The following is a 15,107-nucleotide window of genomic DNA, read 5'->3' on the forward strand; positions in this document are numbered from 1 at the left end:
TCCATTCAAATCATGCAAGTTAGAGTCCAAAACAGGGGCAAAAGTGTTTGGAAAAGTAGATACGACGGAGACGTATCAGAAGTGGACCCTTCAAATTGCTAAGGACAAAAGATTGGCTCAAACTCAGAGCACAAGACTCTACATTTTCTATTTTAGTGATCCAAGATCACATTGAGTCTATAGGAAAAGCCAATACTATTAAGAAGGGATGAGGTGTTGCTTAATGAGGTTCTTGCTCAAAATGCTTAGTGATATGCTCCAAAACCCTCCACTACTTTCTCATATCCACATATGTCCCAAATCAAATATCCAACTCGACCCCACCGATTCTTTCTATCCGGAGCCACCGAGTTCAGTTGACATAGCCATTGCCAAAACCCTAGTCTTTTCAGTCTCACCGATAGGGATCTCGGTCTCACCGAGATGGGATTGTAATCTCTCTGTTTCCCTTCGTAACGTTTCGGTCCAGCCGAGATGAGCGATCGGTCCCACCGAGATTGCAATGCAAACACTCTGTTTCCTTTTCGTAACGTTTCGGTCCCACCGAGATGAGCGAATCGGTCCCACCGAGTTTGCCTGACCAACTCTCTGTTTGACTATTACCAAAATCGGTCACACCGAGTTTGTGTAATCGGTCGCACCGAGTTTGTGTAATCGGTCACACCGAGATCACGTTATGCCCTAACCCTAATGACATCAGTCCCACCGAGTTGACATATCGGTCCCACCGAAACACCTAACGGTCACATTATGAACCAAGTCGGTCTGACCGAGTTCTCTGAATCGGTCCCACCGAGTTTGGTGATTTGTGTGTAACGGTTAGATTTTGTGTGGAGGCTATATATACCCCTCCATCCACTCTTCATTCATGGAGAGAGCCATCAGAACATGCCTACACTTCCAATACATATTTTCTGAGAGAGAACCACCTACACTTGTGTTGAGGTCAAGATATTCCATTCCAACCACATAAATCTTGATCTCTAGCGTTCCCCAAGTTGCTTTCCACTCAAATCTTCTTTCCACCAAATCCAATCCTATGAGAGAGAGTTGAGTGTTGGGGAGACTATCATTTGAAGCACAAGAGCAAGGAGTTCATCATCAACACACCATTTGTTACTTCTTGGAGAGTGGTGTCTCCTAGATTGGTTAGGTGTTACTTGGGAGCCTCCGTCAAGATTGTGGAGTTGAACCAAGGAGTTTGTAAGGGCAAGGAGATCGCCTACTTTGTGAAGATCTACCCTAGTGAGGCAAGTCCTTCGTGGGCGACGGCCATGGTGGGATAGACAAGGTTGCTTCTTCGTGGACCCTTCATGGGTGGAGCCCTCCGTGGACTCGCGCAACCGTTACCCTTCGTGAGTTGAAGTCTCCATCAACGTGGATGTACAATAGCACCACCTATCGGAACCACGGATAAAAAATCTCCGTGTCAACATTGCGTTTGCTCCCTCAAACTCCTCCCTTTACCTTTATATGCAATTGTTTTACATTCCGCTGCTATACTCTTAGAATTGCATGTGCAGGTTGATTGCTTGACTTGTGCTAAGTTGCTAAAATCTGCCAATAACTAAAATTGGGAAAATGCTAGATTTTTATCTGATCAAGTAGTCTAATCACCCCCCTCTAGACATACTTTCGATCCTACACATATAGACCGAGAAAAGGGGGAATGTTAACTTCAAACCAAACAAAAACACAACAAAATGCTACAACACATGCAAAGATATGGACTTGTTACTTCAGCAGTGAAAAAAACAATATTATGGCAGAATTAAATTTGTCAAATTCCAATACAGTAAATCATTCGACTGAATGATTCTTGTCATGGCACCTAACAGAAAAAATAGGAAACCCAATTGCGTAAAATTAGGTGTTAACTAATGCTTCTATGCTCGAAATAAGTGCTACATGGTCTGATGCAATTTTGATACAAAAACAGAGATCAGTAAAGAGAGACCTTTGGCAGGTTGAGCAAGAACCAACGAGATCCAGTCCAGGTCAGAAGCAGGGGCGAGGCAACATCCTGCAGCAGCAACAACAAGAGAGAAGTCAGCAGAAAAAAATTGTGGCCTTTATTTTTGTCTGGCGATGGCTGAGTCCATCTACCGACCACCATCATACCTTGCCTCTGCTCCCAATCTTAGTGATTCATCCACTGCCTAGAGCTGGACGGATGATGTGAGCAAGAGAAAGGAAGGACCTCATCTCACCAGGAACAGGATGGCGGGGCAAGGCAGAGGGACAGCGGCGGCTGCCGGATCCAGAGGCGAAAGAGAAAGGAGGGGGCGAAGCGAGGGTTGTGAGGGTTAGAGCATCAGCTTGGGTTCTCACCCAATCGCGACGACCTCGATGGAGACGTGCACCTCCTGCGTCCACCACCGCGTGGGGAGGGGATGGCCGTGCATCTCCTTCGCACCGGGCTCGGGAACGACACATGAGGGCGTCAGCGGAAGCAGCGCTATGGGCATGACGGATCTGGCCTCCACCTGACCTTCTCGAGAAGGTGAAACGGCAGCGGCGGGCGCCTATGAGAGAGAGGGGCGAGGCGGCACCGAGGTTGGGGGAGAGGAGATCAGCAATAGGATGGGGGCGGCGGCTGGTTTGGGACGGGAGGGAGAATGAATCGGGAGAGGAGGAAGGGAGGGGCCAGGACTGCGGATGAGCTAGGGTTCTCACCCAATCGAGCGTCGTCTCCATAGGCGAAGCACCACGCAAGGGGGACGTCATGTAATGTCGAAAACACCCTCGGAGGGCGAGGCAATTATCAGGCGGTGGCACCGCACCCGCCCAGAACGGGCTCGCACCGGCAGCAGCACCGCCACAGCCACTGATGAGCGTGACCCACAACGCCTAGCCCCCCCCCCCCCTTGTTAGCGCGGCACGCCAGGGAAGCGAGAGTGTAAAAAGCACGACAGTACTATCCATGGTAGCAGTGCCAGACGAGATCGGACGGCGAGGATCGAGTGCCGGCTCAATCGGACGGCCAGTATCGGTCCACCCGGAGATCTGACGGCCATGACGAGCTCGGAAAGACAATCGGACGGTCCACAATCCAAACGGCTGAGGAGGCTTCATTTCGGTTCAGACTCTAACAATGGGATCGGGAGGGGGTTTCAATGAAGTTGAGTAGTTGACTTGTTGACCCAACGACCACGGCAACTGAATCTTGGGGTCCATATCCCGTCCCCACTGGTAAGTGTCAGGGTACGTCCGGGAAACGCGAAACGGGCTAGGGAAACGAGCTTTTCTTGTGCGGGCGCGGTGCGGTCACCTCTCGCTCTGAGGGTACCGGCCCACTCACCTGCCTAGTTTTATAGCGCCCACCCTCCCTCCAGGGTCTCACAGTTCATTTAGAGTCACCCCCCCCCCCCCCCCCCCCCCCCCCCCCCCCCCCTAAAACCCACATCGCGGGCGGAGCAGAGGACGACGCAAACCCTCGCGATGTCCGCCGATCGACGCGGCGGCGGGCCTCCCGGCAACGGCGACAACCCCGGTGAGCGCCCCCCTCTCCTATCCCCCTCTCTTACCGCGGTTCGGAGATGGTCACATTCCTGTAATGGGGGTGGAGGGTTTACCCCTACGTCAGTTGCGGGCCTATCGTCCTATGTGTCGGTCGGTGCTTCAGGGATCCGCGTGGTGCGGGGGGGGGGGGGGGGGGGGGGATTCGTTGGGTGGGGCGAATCGATTGTTGCATCTGGTGATTTCTTTTTGCTCGATCGGGTTAATGACTGAGGAGGAGGGATTAATGCTGCTCTGCGAACTTGGTTGTTTGGTTTAGGGATGTAGGTCACTTCGTTTGTTAATTCTATTCTACCTGCCTAGAGTTTTTTCCCCTTAATTTAAATATGTTTATTAGGTTTGGGTTCGTTTTGACGGGGTTCCCGTTAGTTCCGTGAGCTTCATATATGAAGCGGATCTTTCCGTGTATACAAAATCATGGACGGATTATTCACTGGGATTTCTCGGCGATACCAATTTTTGTGTGCTTTTCTGTTTGATTTGGTGGTGATTTGCGTTAGTTATACGTTTCATCTGCTCATCTAATATCTGCTTTGGATATCTTCTGTAACTTGCTTTGTTCACCTGCTTATATTACTGGTACTGGTTGGTATGTAAGAATGTTCTTTATAAGTATTTGGTACGGTTAATATTGTTTTATCCAACACTAGTGTTAGAACAGTAAAGTTGTAAGGCTGTCCAGTATTTTTAGTTGCAATGTTTGTCTATTCTTTCTTCTTTCATTGAATTTTGATTCAATTTGGTTGAACTCCTTGGAATAATTTGGTTTAATGCTGATGTTAGAAAGATCGGGGTGTTCCGAACATTGTGTTCATTTAAGCGGGTTCGACTTTGTGGTTTTTGCATTTTGAATGGCTGTGTACTCCTGCATATGAGACTCCTGCAACTAATGCTATTGTAACAGCGACTAGCCAGGATTGGAGCAAACGTCCCGCCAAGGATTACGAGCTTCTAATTTCCTCAGAGGTTTTTTGTGTGAAATCCTAAAAAAACTATGGCTCAATTGTACGGTCATCGTAGAATTTGAACTTCCAAAACATGACTAAGCACAAAAAATAGTAAGAGGATACGGGAAATAGTATCAGATCAATAGTTTGGTTGATCAGAACCTCCCAAGATGACATCCACAATATAAGAAGCGCCAATACCTTTATGAAATCAATAACATAATTTCAAAAGTGACGGCACAAATATCAAGTAAAATAGAAATCAACGACAGAATTTCTAAATAGGATTGGAGTCCAGGACGGGGGAGTTGAGTGAGCCAGCAGCTGGACCCTTGGCCCTCGGCTGCACAGCAGCCAGCAGAGGCAGGGTGCAATGACGTGACACATACGGGTGGAGGCCTGCAGTGGAGAAGATTCAGGGTAGCACGGCGGCGGGGCGCGCAACAGAGGTAGCCACTGGGAGCCAAGTTCGACGATGGTGAGGCGGTGCACGTGTCATGTCGTAGGAGTGGAAAAAAGTTCGAGCGAGTGAGCTGCCAGAGTTTGGGAATTGGGACCAAATTGATGTATTCACTGCCTTGCTCATGTCTGGGCTTTGCTGAGAGCAAGATATTGGGCCCTTGGTGGGCTTACTACTCTGCTGGACCCTACATATAGGTTCGGGCCATGGCCCTGGATGCCTCTGGCCCAGCTCCGTCCCTAATTGTAACCCCCTTGAGACCATTTTGTTTCTATTGACTGATTGCATTTCAGGTGAATGTCATAAAAATAATGGGCGCTGTTCTGGATGGTTAAACTTAAAAGATTTGTAAAGTCGGAACTGGTTCTAAATCTGTATCCAATAGGCTTGTTCTTGGTTTTGCATGGTTTGTGCACACAGCTAATCTGTTCAGTGTAGATGCGGAGGATATGCTAGTAATGCACTGTGGTGCTTCTCAATGTACTCCCTCCGTTTCCAAATAATTGAAGTTCTAGGATTTTCCTAGGTTAAAGTTTGACCAAGTTTATAGAAAAATCCCCCAAGACCGACAATATCAAGTGAATACATTGAGAAACACCACCACACATTGCCTGGTATCAAATCTCCATTGAATGGAAATTTCAAGTTAGAAAATTGGACAATACATCACAACATTTCGTAGATATTGCGGTATATGCTTTTGTTTGTTTTTAGGCTCAGTACCACTATATGCTCTTATACATACTGTGAACTGTTTGGTTGCCTGTCTATGTTTTCTTTAATATTATTGTGCTCCATCCTGTACCATGCTCATGCATTACCAGTTACTGCTTGGTGTAGCTTCATAACCTAAGTATACCAAAACGGATCAAACGATTTGTCTAACTTGCCTTGTGACAAATGTGTCTTTGATACGTGAGACCCAGCCAAGAAAAGGCTTTGGTAGGCCTGGCCTAAACCATGGTTGGGAACCGGACACTAGCTTAATTTTGTAAAGCTCGCCAAGCTAAACTTTGGCTTCCTGCCAAATACTACCTTAAGAGCTTATATATTTGCCTGTAATCTGCTACTACATGTATCACTCAACAATTCTAAATGTTTACGTATTTTCTGCTTGTAAGTCTGCAACTTAATTCCTGTACCTCCTTCCCAAGACTTTGATTAACAATTCATTAGCCTTATTCTGTTCTGCAGTTTTTTCTATTGTTGTCATCATGCATGTAAATATGTTTATATCACTCTTATCTAATCATACATAATCCTGTCTTGCATCCAGGGGGTGGCTGGGAGACTATTGAGAAGAAGAAGAAACTAGGGCAAACATCTGGGAGGGGACAATGGGCACCATGGGGTTCATCCTCAAATGCTCCACCTACTACAGCACGTCAAGCTTGGAATGGCAATGGATCTTCACGTCCTTCAGGAAACAATTGGGCTCAACCTTCTGATCGTAGGTCTCCTGCCAGAGGTAATCCCAGGGCATCATCACAAACAAAGTCTACAGAGCCAGAATTGCAAGCACAAAACCCAGCTGTGACTCCACCCCTGGCAAATGGTTGGCAGTGGGCATCCAGGCCTCGCGGCCCATCTGGTCCTGAAAGCAGCAAGGATGATGTTGCTTCATCTGGTTTAGACCCTGAGGCGAATAATCCTGAAGTTGAGGATTCATCAGATGATGATAATGATGATGATATGAGCGATGACTATGATTCTGATGCATCTGAGAAAAGTTTTGAGACACGAAAAATGAATAAGTGGTTCAAGAGTTTTTTTGAAGTCATCAATACCTTAAGTGTCGATCAGATACATGAGCACACTAGGCAATGGCATTGTCCGGCATGCAAAAATGGACCAGGAGCAATTGACTGGTTCAAAGGCCTGCAATCTTTGGTGACACATGCTAGAACAAAGGGTTCTAAGAGGGTTAAGCTCCACAGGGAATTGGCTGCATTGCTTGAAGAGGAGATGTCTCGCAGGGGATCTTCTGTGGTACCATCTGGTGAGCAATTTGGGAAATGGAAAGGATTGCGAGAAAGCACTGACCGGGAGATAGTATGGCCACCAATGGTCATCGTGATGAACACCCTACTTGAAAAAGATGAAGATGATAAGGTGATGTTCACCTATCTTTAGCTCTGCCAAGAGCTTTACACATAACATGTGTTATATTTATTTAGCATTGTATCTTCAAGTATGTTGTCTACTGGCATTTGATGTTGTTTACATAATATTGCTATGGTGGTAGGTTGCAATGTTCCCCCCCCTTCTAGATGATGTTTAATGTGGAGTGTGGCTTGTACACCTGGATTTCTAGTTACCCTAAATAGTAATCACAACTTTACTCATGGAAAATGCATTGGAGCACCCGGGTGCCACACACCCCTATATGAAAATAGCATTAAAAAAATATCAGGAAATTTCTAAAATTCTGAAATTTTGGGATATGAAACGAGTGCCCATTGTACACCCGTGTTCATTTTCGTGGGGAATGGGTGCTCATGGTATCCGTGGCGTAGGAATTACGGCCCGACATACGCACATCAATTTTTTTTCCTACACATATGATTTTTTTTGTCTTTTTTACTGACATTACCACGGGCACCCATTCCCCACGAAACTGAACACGTGTGTACAACGGGCACCCAGGTTTCATATCCCAAAATTTCAGATTTTTTTGAAATTTTCTAATATATTTTTTGATGTTATATTCATATAGGGGTGTGTGGCACCCGAGAGCCACAAATCCTCATCCCTTTACTCATGTGCTATTTCTTTTGTAATGTATAAACTTATGGCATATCTAATATTAGCAAAAGTAAAGAACAAAACTGCTATATTTTCATGCTTATTTCTTTTCTTCTCTCTTTACAGCATTTTGATTCATATCTGTTATTCTGTCTCGGAAGGATTAAAATACTCAATATTCGTTTAACATGAGGTCAATCTGTTATAATTATTCTTTATTATTATTTGCTTGCACTCATGCTTGAATGTAATACAAATTAAAAGAAAACAAGTATATAATCTGTTGACTAGGTGTAGTTGGTGATCAGTTGAATGTTCACGAATGTATTCCATTGCATTTCTAATTGCAACAACAACAACAACAACAACAACAACAACAACGAAGCCTTTAGTCGCAAACAAGTTGGGGTAGGCACATAAGATCTCGCAACCAACTCATAGTTCTGGCACATGGATTTCTGAAATGCATATATTTAAAATAATTATTCAAGATTTCTACGATGATGTTTTATTGCATTCTGATTTCACTCTTCATTGATGCTCACTAGTGGTTAGGTATGGGCAACCAAGAACTTCTCGAGTATTTCAGTGATTATGCTGCGACCAAAGCACGCCATGCATATGGTCCAGGTGGGCACCGTGGCATGAGTGTGCTAATATTTGAAAGCTCTGCTGTGGGCTATATGGAGGCAGAACGTCTTCATAAGCATTTTATTGATCAAAGAACAGACAGGGACACTTGGCAGAATCGCAGGGTTCCTTTCTTACCTGGTGGGAAGAGACAATTATACGGTTTCCTAGCCAGAAAGGAAGACATGGAGACTTTCAATAGACACTGCCAAGGTATAATATTTAACTTGTGGTCATACGTTTTAATGCATGGGACTCTGTGCAATTGCTTGTTCATATGGTAAATACCTGGCTGTAATGAACTTCTCTTCCTAAATTCGGTGCCACCAATGATGATTGGTGCTAATGCAACATGATGTACATGTGAAGCTGTGTATCTCTGTTCTTCCCTCGTATTGACATGTTAACATGGTCAATACTTCCTGCGATCATGTTTATATACGAGCCTCATGAGAACAAAGTGTACTTGGAGCATAGTATCACATGCCTGTTCAGTTTTCTGATGCTATTTTGATTATAATTTCCGATCATTGCCACCACTTGTTTGTGCAGGAACCTTTTGGTGAGTAGGATCTTTTGCCTATTTAACACAAAATACGTTTTACTGGTCCTACTGGTTAGTGATGTGGTTTTAGTTCGTGCCCTCATGTGCTTTGGTTTATTAGTGCTTTATTGCTATCTTATGGTACTATATCATGTGATTGTTCTGAAAGCATTATCTTTTTATTATATTAAATTAAAACGAATTCTGTTCCATACTACTATATTAAATTAAACCAAAAAGTGAAATTCAAACGTTTTTTTTTTACCAGAACTATAGAATAAAATATCAACATCCGCAATAGAAAATAAAGAAAATATGAAAATACTTTTCATGGTGAATCTAACGATACAAAATTGATGTTATAGATATTAATGTTTTTTTCTAGAAACTTGGTCAAATATGTTCAAGTTTGACTTTTGAAGAACTAATACACCTTGTATTTTGGAACTGAGGGAGTAAATGTAAATATATGTAACACCAAATTTGTATCATTAGATCCATCCTTGATAAGTATTTTAATATTTCCTTTATTTTGTATCGAGGATGTTGATATTTTATTCTAGAATCCTGGTCAAACATACATATGTTTGACTTTCACGGAAATTTATGCACCTTATATTCTGGAACGGAGGGAGTATATTTGCCTACTGTGCTAAGTTTAAACATAAATGCTTTATCATAATTTTCAGGGAAAAGCCGCCTGAAATACGAGATGAGATCTCATAATGAGATGGTAGTGGCCCAGATGAAGCAAATGAGCGAAGATAATCAACAACTCAATTATCTGAAGAACAAGGTGGTTAAGACAGAGCAGCGCTCTAAAGTTGTAGAAGAAACCCTGGGTGTTATTACGCAGAAACTTCGAGAGACTATGGAAGAGAATATATTCGTCAGGAGTAAAGCTAAAGAGAAGCACTCTGAGTATGAGGAAGAGGTAATGATTGCTTAAAGGTTACACTAGTGCCTGTGAACATACATCTAAACATCAAAGGGACATCTTATTTCAAATACTATTACTCCCTCCGTTCCTAAATATTTGTCTTTCTAAAGATTTCAACAAGTGACTACATACGGAGCAAAATGAATGAATCTACACTCTAAAATATGTCTACATACATCCGTATATTGTGTCCATTTGAAATGCCTAGAGAGACAAATATTTGGGAACGGAGGGAGTACATGCCAATGACTTAGATAGTCATGCTCAACATTCAATAGGATTTGTTGTAATGTCCGTTTTCTGCAAATACAGAACCTTTCCCATTATTTCCTGTGTTGTCTTTTTCCTTGTTTTGAGTTCATCTCATATGTTGATCTTGTGTTTCTATACTCCGCAGATGAAATCCCAGGAAAAATTCTTCCATGATCAGATAGAGAACATTCACAAGGCCACAGAAGACAAGGAAAGCGAGTTTGAGAGGTTGCTGCAGGAGGAGCGTGCAAAGGCTAGACAGTGTGATGTGGATTCTGGGACTACTGAAAATCGCAGGCTAAGGTATGTGTGATGGTTTTGTGTCGGTCCGCCACATGAAACATGATCAAATATACAGAATGTCCATATAATTTAGGGGAAGTTCTCAGGTGAGGTGCTTTAGCAGACCCTATATACATCTCCTCCTAAATTTTTTTTTTTCTATTTCTCTTTAAACTAGGATACAGATGGCGGAGAGGCAGCCGGGTGTGGAGGCGGCCTGAAATTTCAGCGGTTGCCTCCCGCCATTTTTAGGGGAAGGTTTATGGGGGGAGACTTGTATGAGATCTCACATTAGGTGAGATCGTGAGATCAACCCCCATAACTCATATTTAGATATTTCAAAAAAATCTGAAATTATGTAACAACTTTGATGTGGGGTGTGTCTAAAACTCCGAAAAAAATCAGCTCAAAACTCGATGTATATTTAGAGATATTTTTTTTTTCTTGAAAGTGAATAGTGGCAGCTTTGGGTGAATTTGACACTATTCACATCTGATTTTGTCTTTTTTGTTTCTATTAATGTAAGTCAAATTAGGAGCTGAAACTTTTGAGGTTTTACATCAAACATTGATGTGTCTACAAATTTTTTGAGAATGTTGAACATGTATTTTTTTATAGAAAAAATCGATCTCATTGATCTCACCTAATGTGAGATCTCACACAAGGTTTATGGGAAGGCTTTCTTTTCCCCTAGATGATGTAAACCAGTTTTATGGTACCTGCTGGAGCAGTTTATTTTTGGCCCAACTCCCCCTAAACCAATTTCTCATATGGGAAAGGAGACTTGTTGGAGATGCTCTAATGTTGCAATTGTGTGTTGTAGTGATGGATGTTGTCAATATCGTTGTTTAGTTTGTCAAAAATACTGTTTTTGTTTCCTTCAGTTTTTTATCAGGTCATGTCTTGTCCTCTTCAACTTTATCATGTCTTTGTCAAAAATATATAGTAAAAACACCATCAATTTAAACCCGTGTTATGCTTGTGCAGGAAGGAACAGGTACAGCGGTTCATAGAGTGCCAGGTTAAGGACGTGCAGGAGTTTGAGGCTGAAAGGGACGAATTGATAAAAGCGCACGAGGAGAAGAAGGTGCAGCTGAAGAAAGAGTACATGGCAAAGGAGGTGGAGCTCGAGAAGGAGTTTGATGCCGCTCTCACCGGTTTGATGGAGAAACATAGGCCAGGCACCTTCCAGGCCTCCAGCTCCAGGCCGTGAAGATTCACAGCTATCTGAGATTTGCCTTCTGCATAACGACATCTAAAGATGCAAGACCATATGTGGTGCATGATTAGGAATCCTGAACTTGATGGAACATGTATGGGTGGTTATATGGCCATGATTAGGAAACCTGAACTTGTCTGAGTGTCAAGTGTCAGTAGCATGTTTTACACCACTACCTAATGACTGCCTGGGGAGCAAGTGTCGAATCCCTTGAACATGTTTAACTGTAATGTCATCTTGTTGTGCTTTATGTCTGAACTTCGGTCTGGCGGGCGGCATTGATTGAGTGAAAATATAGACAAGTAATTTGGGATGGAGTTAATATTTGTCAAAGATATGATGAAAATTAGGCAACCTACACACTGGATACGTTCGATCGTGCATACCGTAGACAGACTGCCTCATCTAAGAGGTCTCAAATGTCCGGGCTGATCGGCACCACAGTGGTATGTCTGTCATGTTGGACCGATGGTGGAGTCCCACACCAAATTGTCTTCCGTGGGGGTGTGAACGTGGCGGCTTGCCGCATGAGGCCAAATCCGGCTATTAAAGTCGGCCGGCGTCCCCCAATCCTAGCCACATCCACCTCCCCCCTCTTCGTGCCGCCAGCCTGAGCCTATCCACCTCTCTCCCGTTGCTCTGCTGCTCTTCCCACGCCGTTCGGTTTCGCTATGGCTCGGCAAAAGAAGACTTATGCTATGCTCATGCCGGAGTGCCTGTTCCAGATTGAGCAGGAGATCCTCGCGAGGCACGCCACCCACATCGCTGCTGGCCTGCCCCCGGACTCGCCGGAGCCGGAGGAGGAGGAAGAGGCGGAGGAGCAACAGCCGGCGCCGATGGAGGTGGTGGATCCGGAGGACGACGAGGCGGAGGCGCCGGCTTCGGGCTTCAACATGGAGGACGCGTAGGCGGACTTCGCGGTCGTCCAAGCGGCCAAGATGGTGGAGCAGCAGGACATCCTGGAGTCTATCCAGGATGAGGGCTATGTGGAGGCCAACTGGTAGTTCATCTCGCAGGAACGGGCTGCGACCAATGCGCTTTTCGACGAACTCGACACAGAGATGGAGGTAGAGGCAGATGAGGAGGAGCCGAAGGAGCCGCATGAGCCGGAGTTGCGCCTGCCGCCCATGTACCCGGAGCCAAGCACGGAGATAGTGAACATCTTCGACGAGAATTAGTCTAGTATAGATTTCTACGTAGGATTTCCTTGTTTGCATGCTTGATTTTAAACATGAGGTATCCGGATGCAGAGTAGTAAATTTGAGGCATGACCGGTCACTGCCTATGGATGCGCCCAGGCGTGTTCGTGGGCGTTTGTGGGGCCGGATTTGAAGTATGGTCGTAGATGCTCTAAGGAGCGCGCTAGGTACCGGATGACACCTCTGTCACTGTTTGTTGGTGCCGTTGGATGGAAGACACGTGGCACTTCAATCGAAAGCAAAACTGCAACAAAACAGATCAACCCCCATCCGCCCCTCGACAAAGGTCCACTGATTCCCGCGGACATGTGGCCAAGGCTTTCCGACAAGGATTTTATTGGCCCACAACCTTAAGTGATGCGGAAGAGCTAGTCTAGACATGTGATGCATGCCAATTCCACTCCAAAGAGATCCATCAACCAACGTAGACTCTTCAGACGATTCTATTTTCATGGCCGTTTGCGGTATGGGGGCTGAACATCCTCGGGCCTTTTCCCCATGCTACCGGGGGCTTCAAGTACTTGTTCGTGGCTATCGACAAGTTCACGAAGTGGCCTGAGGTAGAGCCTGTCAGGAAAGTCACTGCTCAGTCTGCAATCACGTTTTTCAGGGGGATGGTCTGCCGTTTCGATGTGCCTAACCACATCATTACCGACAACGGCACCCAGTTCATGAGTGACGCCTTCACAATAGACTGTGAGCAACTCGGTACCCAGATTTGCTACGCGTCTATTACTCACCCGGGAAGCAACGGAGAAGCGGAAAGGGTCAATGCTGAAGTGATGCGTGGTCTCCGCACCCAGACTTTTGACAATCTGAAAAAATGCGGTAGACACTGGGCCGATGAAGTCCCGTCTGTTCTTTGGTCACTCAGAATGACACCAAATCGAGCGACGGGAGAAACCCCCTTCGCTCTTGTCCATGGAGCTGAAGCGGTACTCCCCACGACACTCGTGTACGAATCTCCTCGAGTTAGAGCTTATGATGAAGATGATCAAGAGCGAAGAAGACATGAATATATCAATTCACTTGAGGAGAACTAATCCAGGGCAGTTGTATGCGCAAAACGTTATCAATAGGGGTTGCATCGCTATCACAGCCGCAACATCCGTTCCCGTGTTCGAGGAAGGTGACCTTGTGCTTTGCCAGATTCAGTCCGGGAAAGTGCAAAGCAAGTTGACACCAAAGAGAGAAGATCGTTTTAGGGTGGTGCAAGTTACCAGACTGGGTGCTATCAGGCTAGAAACCGAAGATGGGAATCCTGTGAAAAATTCATGGAACATTGAAAACCTGCAGAAGTACCATCTTCGCAAGTTCTACCCTTAGGACGCTAGCAGGATCCGTACGCGCTAGCAACTATCATCGTTGATGGATCTGCTCCAGCCGGCAACAACTTATGTATAAAGCAAATAAACAAGTCCAAACATCTTGCAACGTCATGTAAATTACCATGGTGTCACGCCCAATATGAACTATCCCAAAGAGACACGAAGGTCCCACAAAGGATAGAACCGCATATTGACACGCTTTGGCAAGGTGGATATCATTACATCAACATTACATAATATATGGGGATACATACAAAAGGCACAAACGCCCCAAGAATACATCAGTACGTCATACATAAGATCAACATTCGACTACGGATGAACACAAACAGAAACTCAAACGACATCCACCCTGCTAGCCCAGGCTGCCGACCTGGAACTACCCCCTGATCGAAGAAGCAGAAGGAGAACTCCAAAACAAGTAAACATCGCTCTCGCGTCATGATCATCGCAATACCTGTACCTGCAACTGTGGTTGTAGTAATCTGTGAGCCACGAGGACTCAGCAATCCCATTACCATGGGTATCAAGACTAGCAAAGCTTAATGGGTAAGGAAAGGATAGGTGGTGAGGTTGCAGCAGCGACTAAGCATGTATGGTGGCTAATATACACAAATAAGAGCGGGAAGAGAAGCAACGGAACGGTCGTGAAACTAGCAATGATCAAGAAGTGATCCTGAACTCCTACTTACGTCAAACATAACCCAAAAACTGTGTTCACTTCCCGGACTCCGCCGAAAAGAGACCATCACGGTTACACACGCGGTTGATGCGTTTTATTTAAGTCAAGTGTCAAGTTCTCAACAACCGAACATTAACAAATTCCCATCTGCCACATAACCGCGGGCACGACTTTCGAAAGTTCAAACCCTGCAGGGATGTCCCAACTTAGCCCATGATAAGCTCTCACGATCAACGAAGGATATTCCTTCTCCCGGGAAGACCCGATCAGTCTCGGAATCCCGTTTACAAGACATTTCGACAATGGTAAAACAAGTCCAGCAAAACCGCCCGAATGTGCCGACAAATCCCGATAGGAGCT

The 15,107-nt window shown here is 45.0% G+C and overlaps 1 protein-coding gene across 1 annotated transcript; it reads left to right on the forward strand.

The window, feature by feature from the left end:
• The first annotated feature begins 3,345 nt into the window (after positions 1-3,345).
• Positions 3,346-11,855, forward strand: LOC123120051 (protein SUPPRESSOR OF GENE SILENCING 3 homolog). Its single transcript, XM_044540064.1, has 6 exons — positions 3,346-3,493; positions 6,203-7,038; positions 8,220-8,514; positions 9,535-9,779; positions 10,183-10,340; positions 11,307-11,855. The coding sequence occupies exons 1-6, from the start codon at positions 3,442-3,444 to the stop codon at positions 11,530-11,532; spliced, it is 1,812 nt and encodes a 603-aa protein (XP_044395999.1). The 5' UTR covers positions 3,346-3,441; the 3' UTR covers positions 11,533-11,855.
• Positions 11,856-15,107: the final 3,252 nt, after the last annotated feature.

The sequence above is a fragment of the Triticum aestivum genome, chromosome 5D (genome assembly GCF_018294505.1).
Source record: "Triticum aestivum cultivar Chinese Spring chromosome 5D, IWGSC CS RefSeq v2.1, whole genome shotgun sequence".
NCBI lineage: Eukaryota > Viridiplantae > Streptophyta > Magnoliopsida > Poales > Poaceae > Triticum > Triticum aestivum.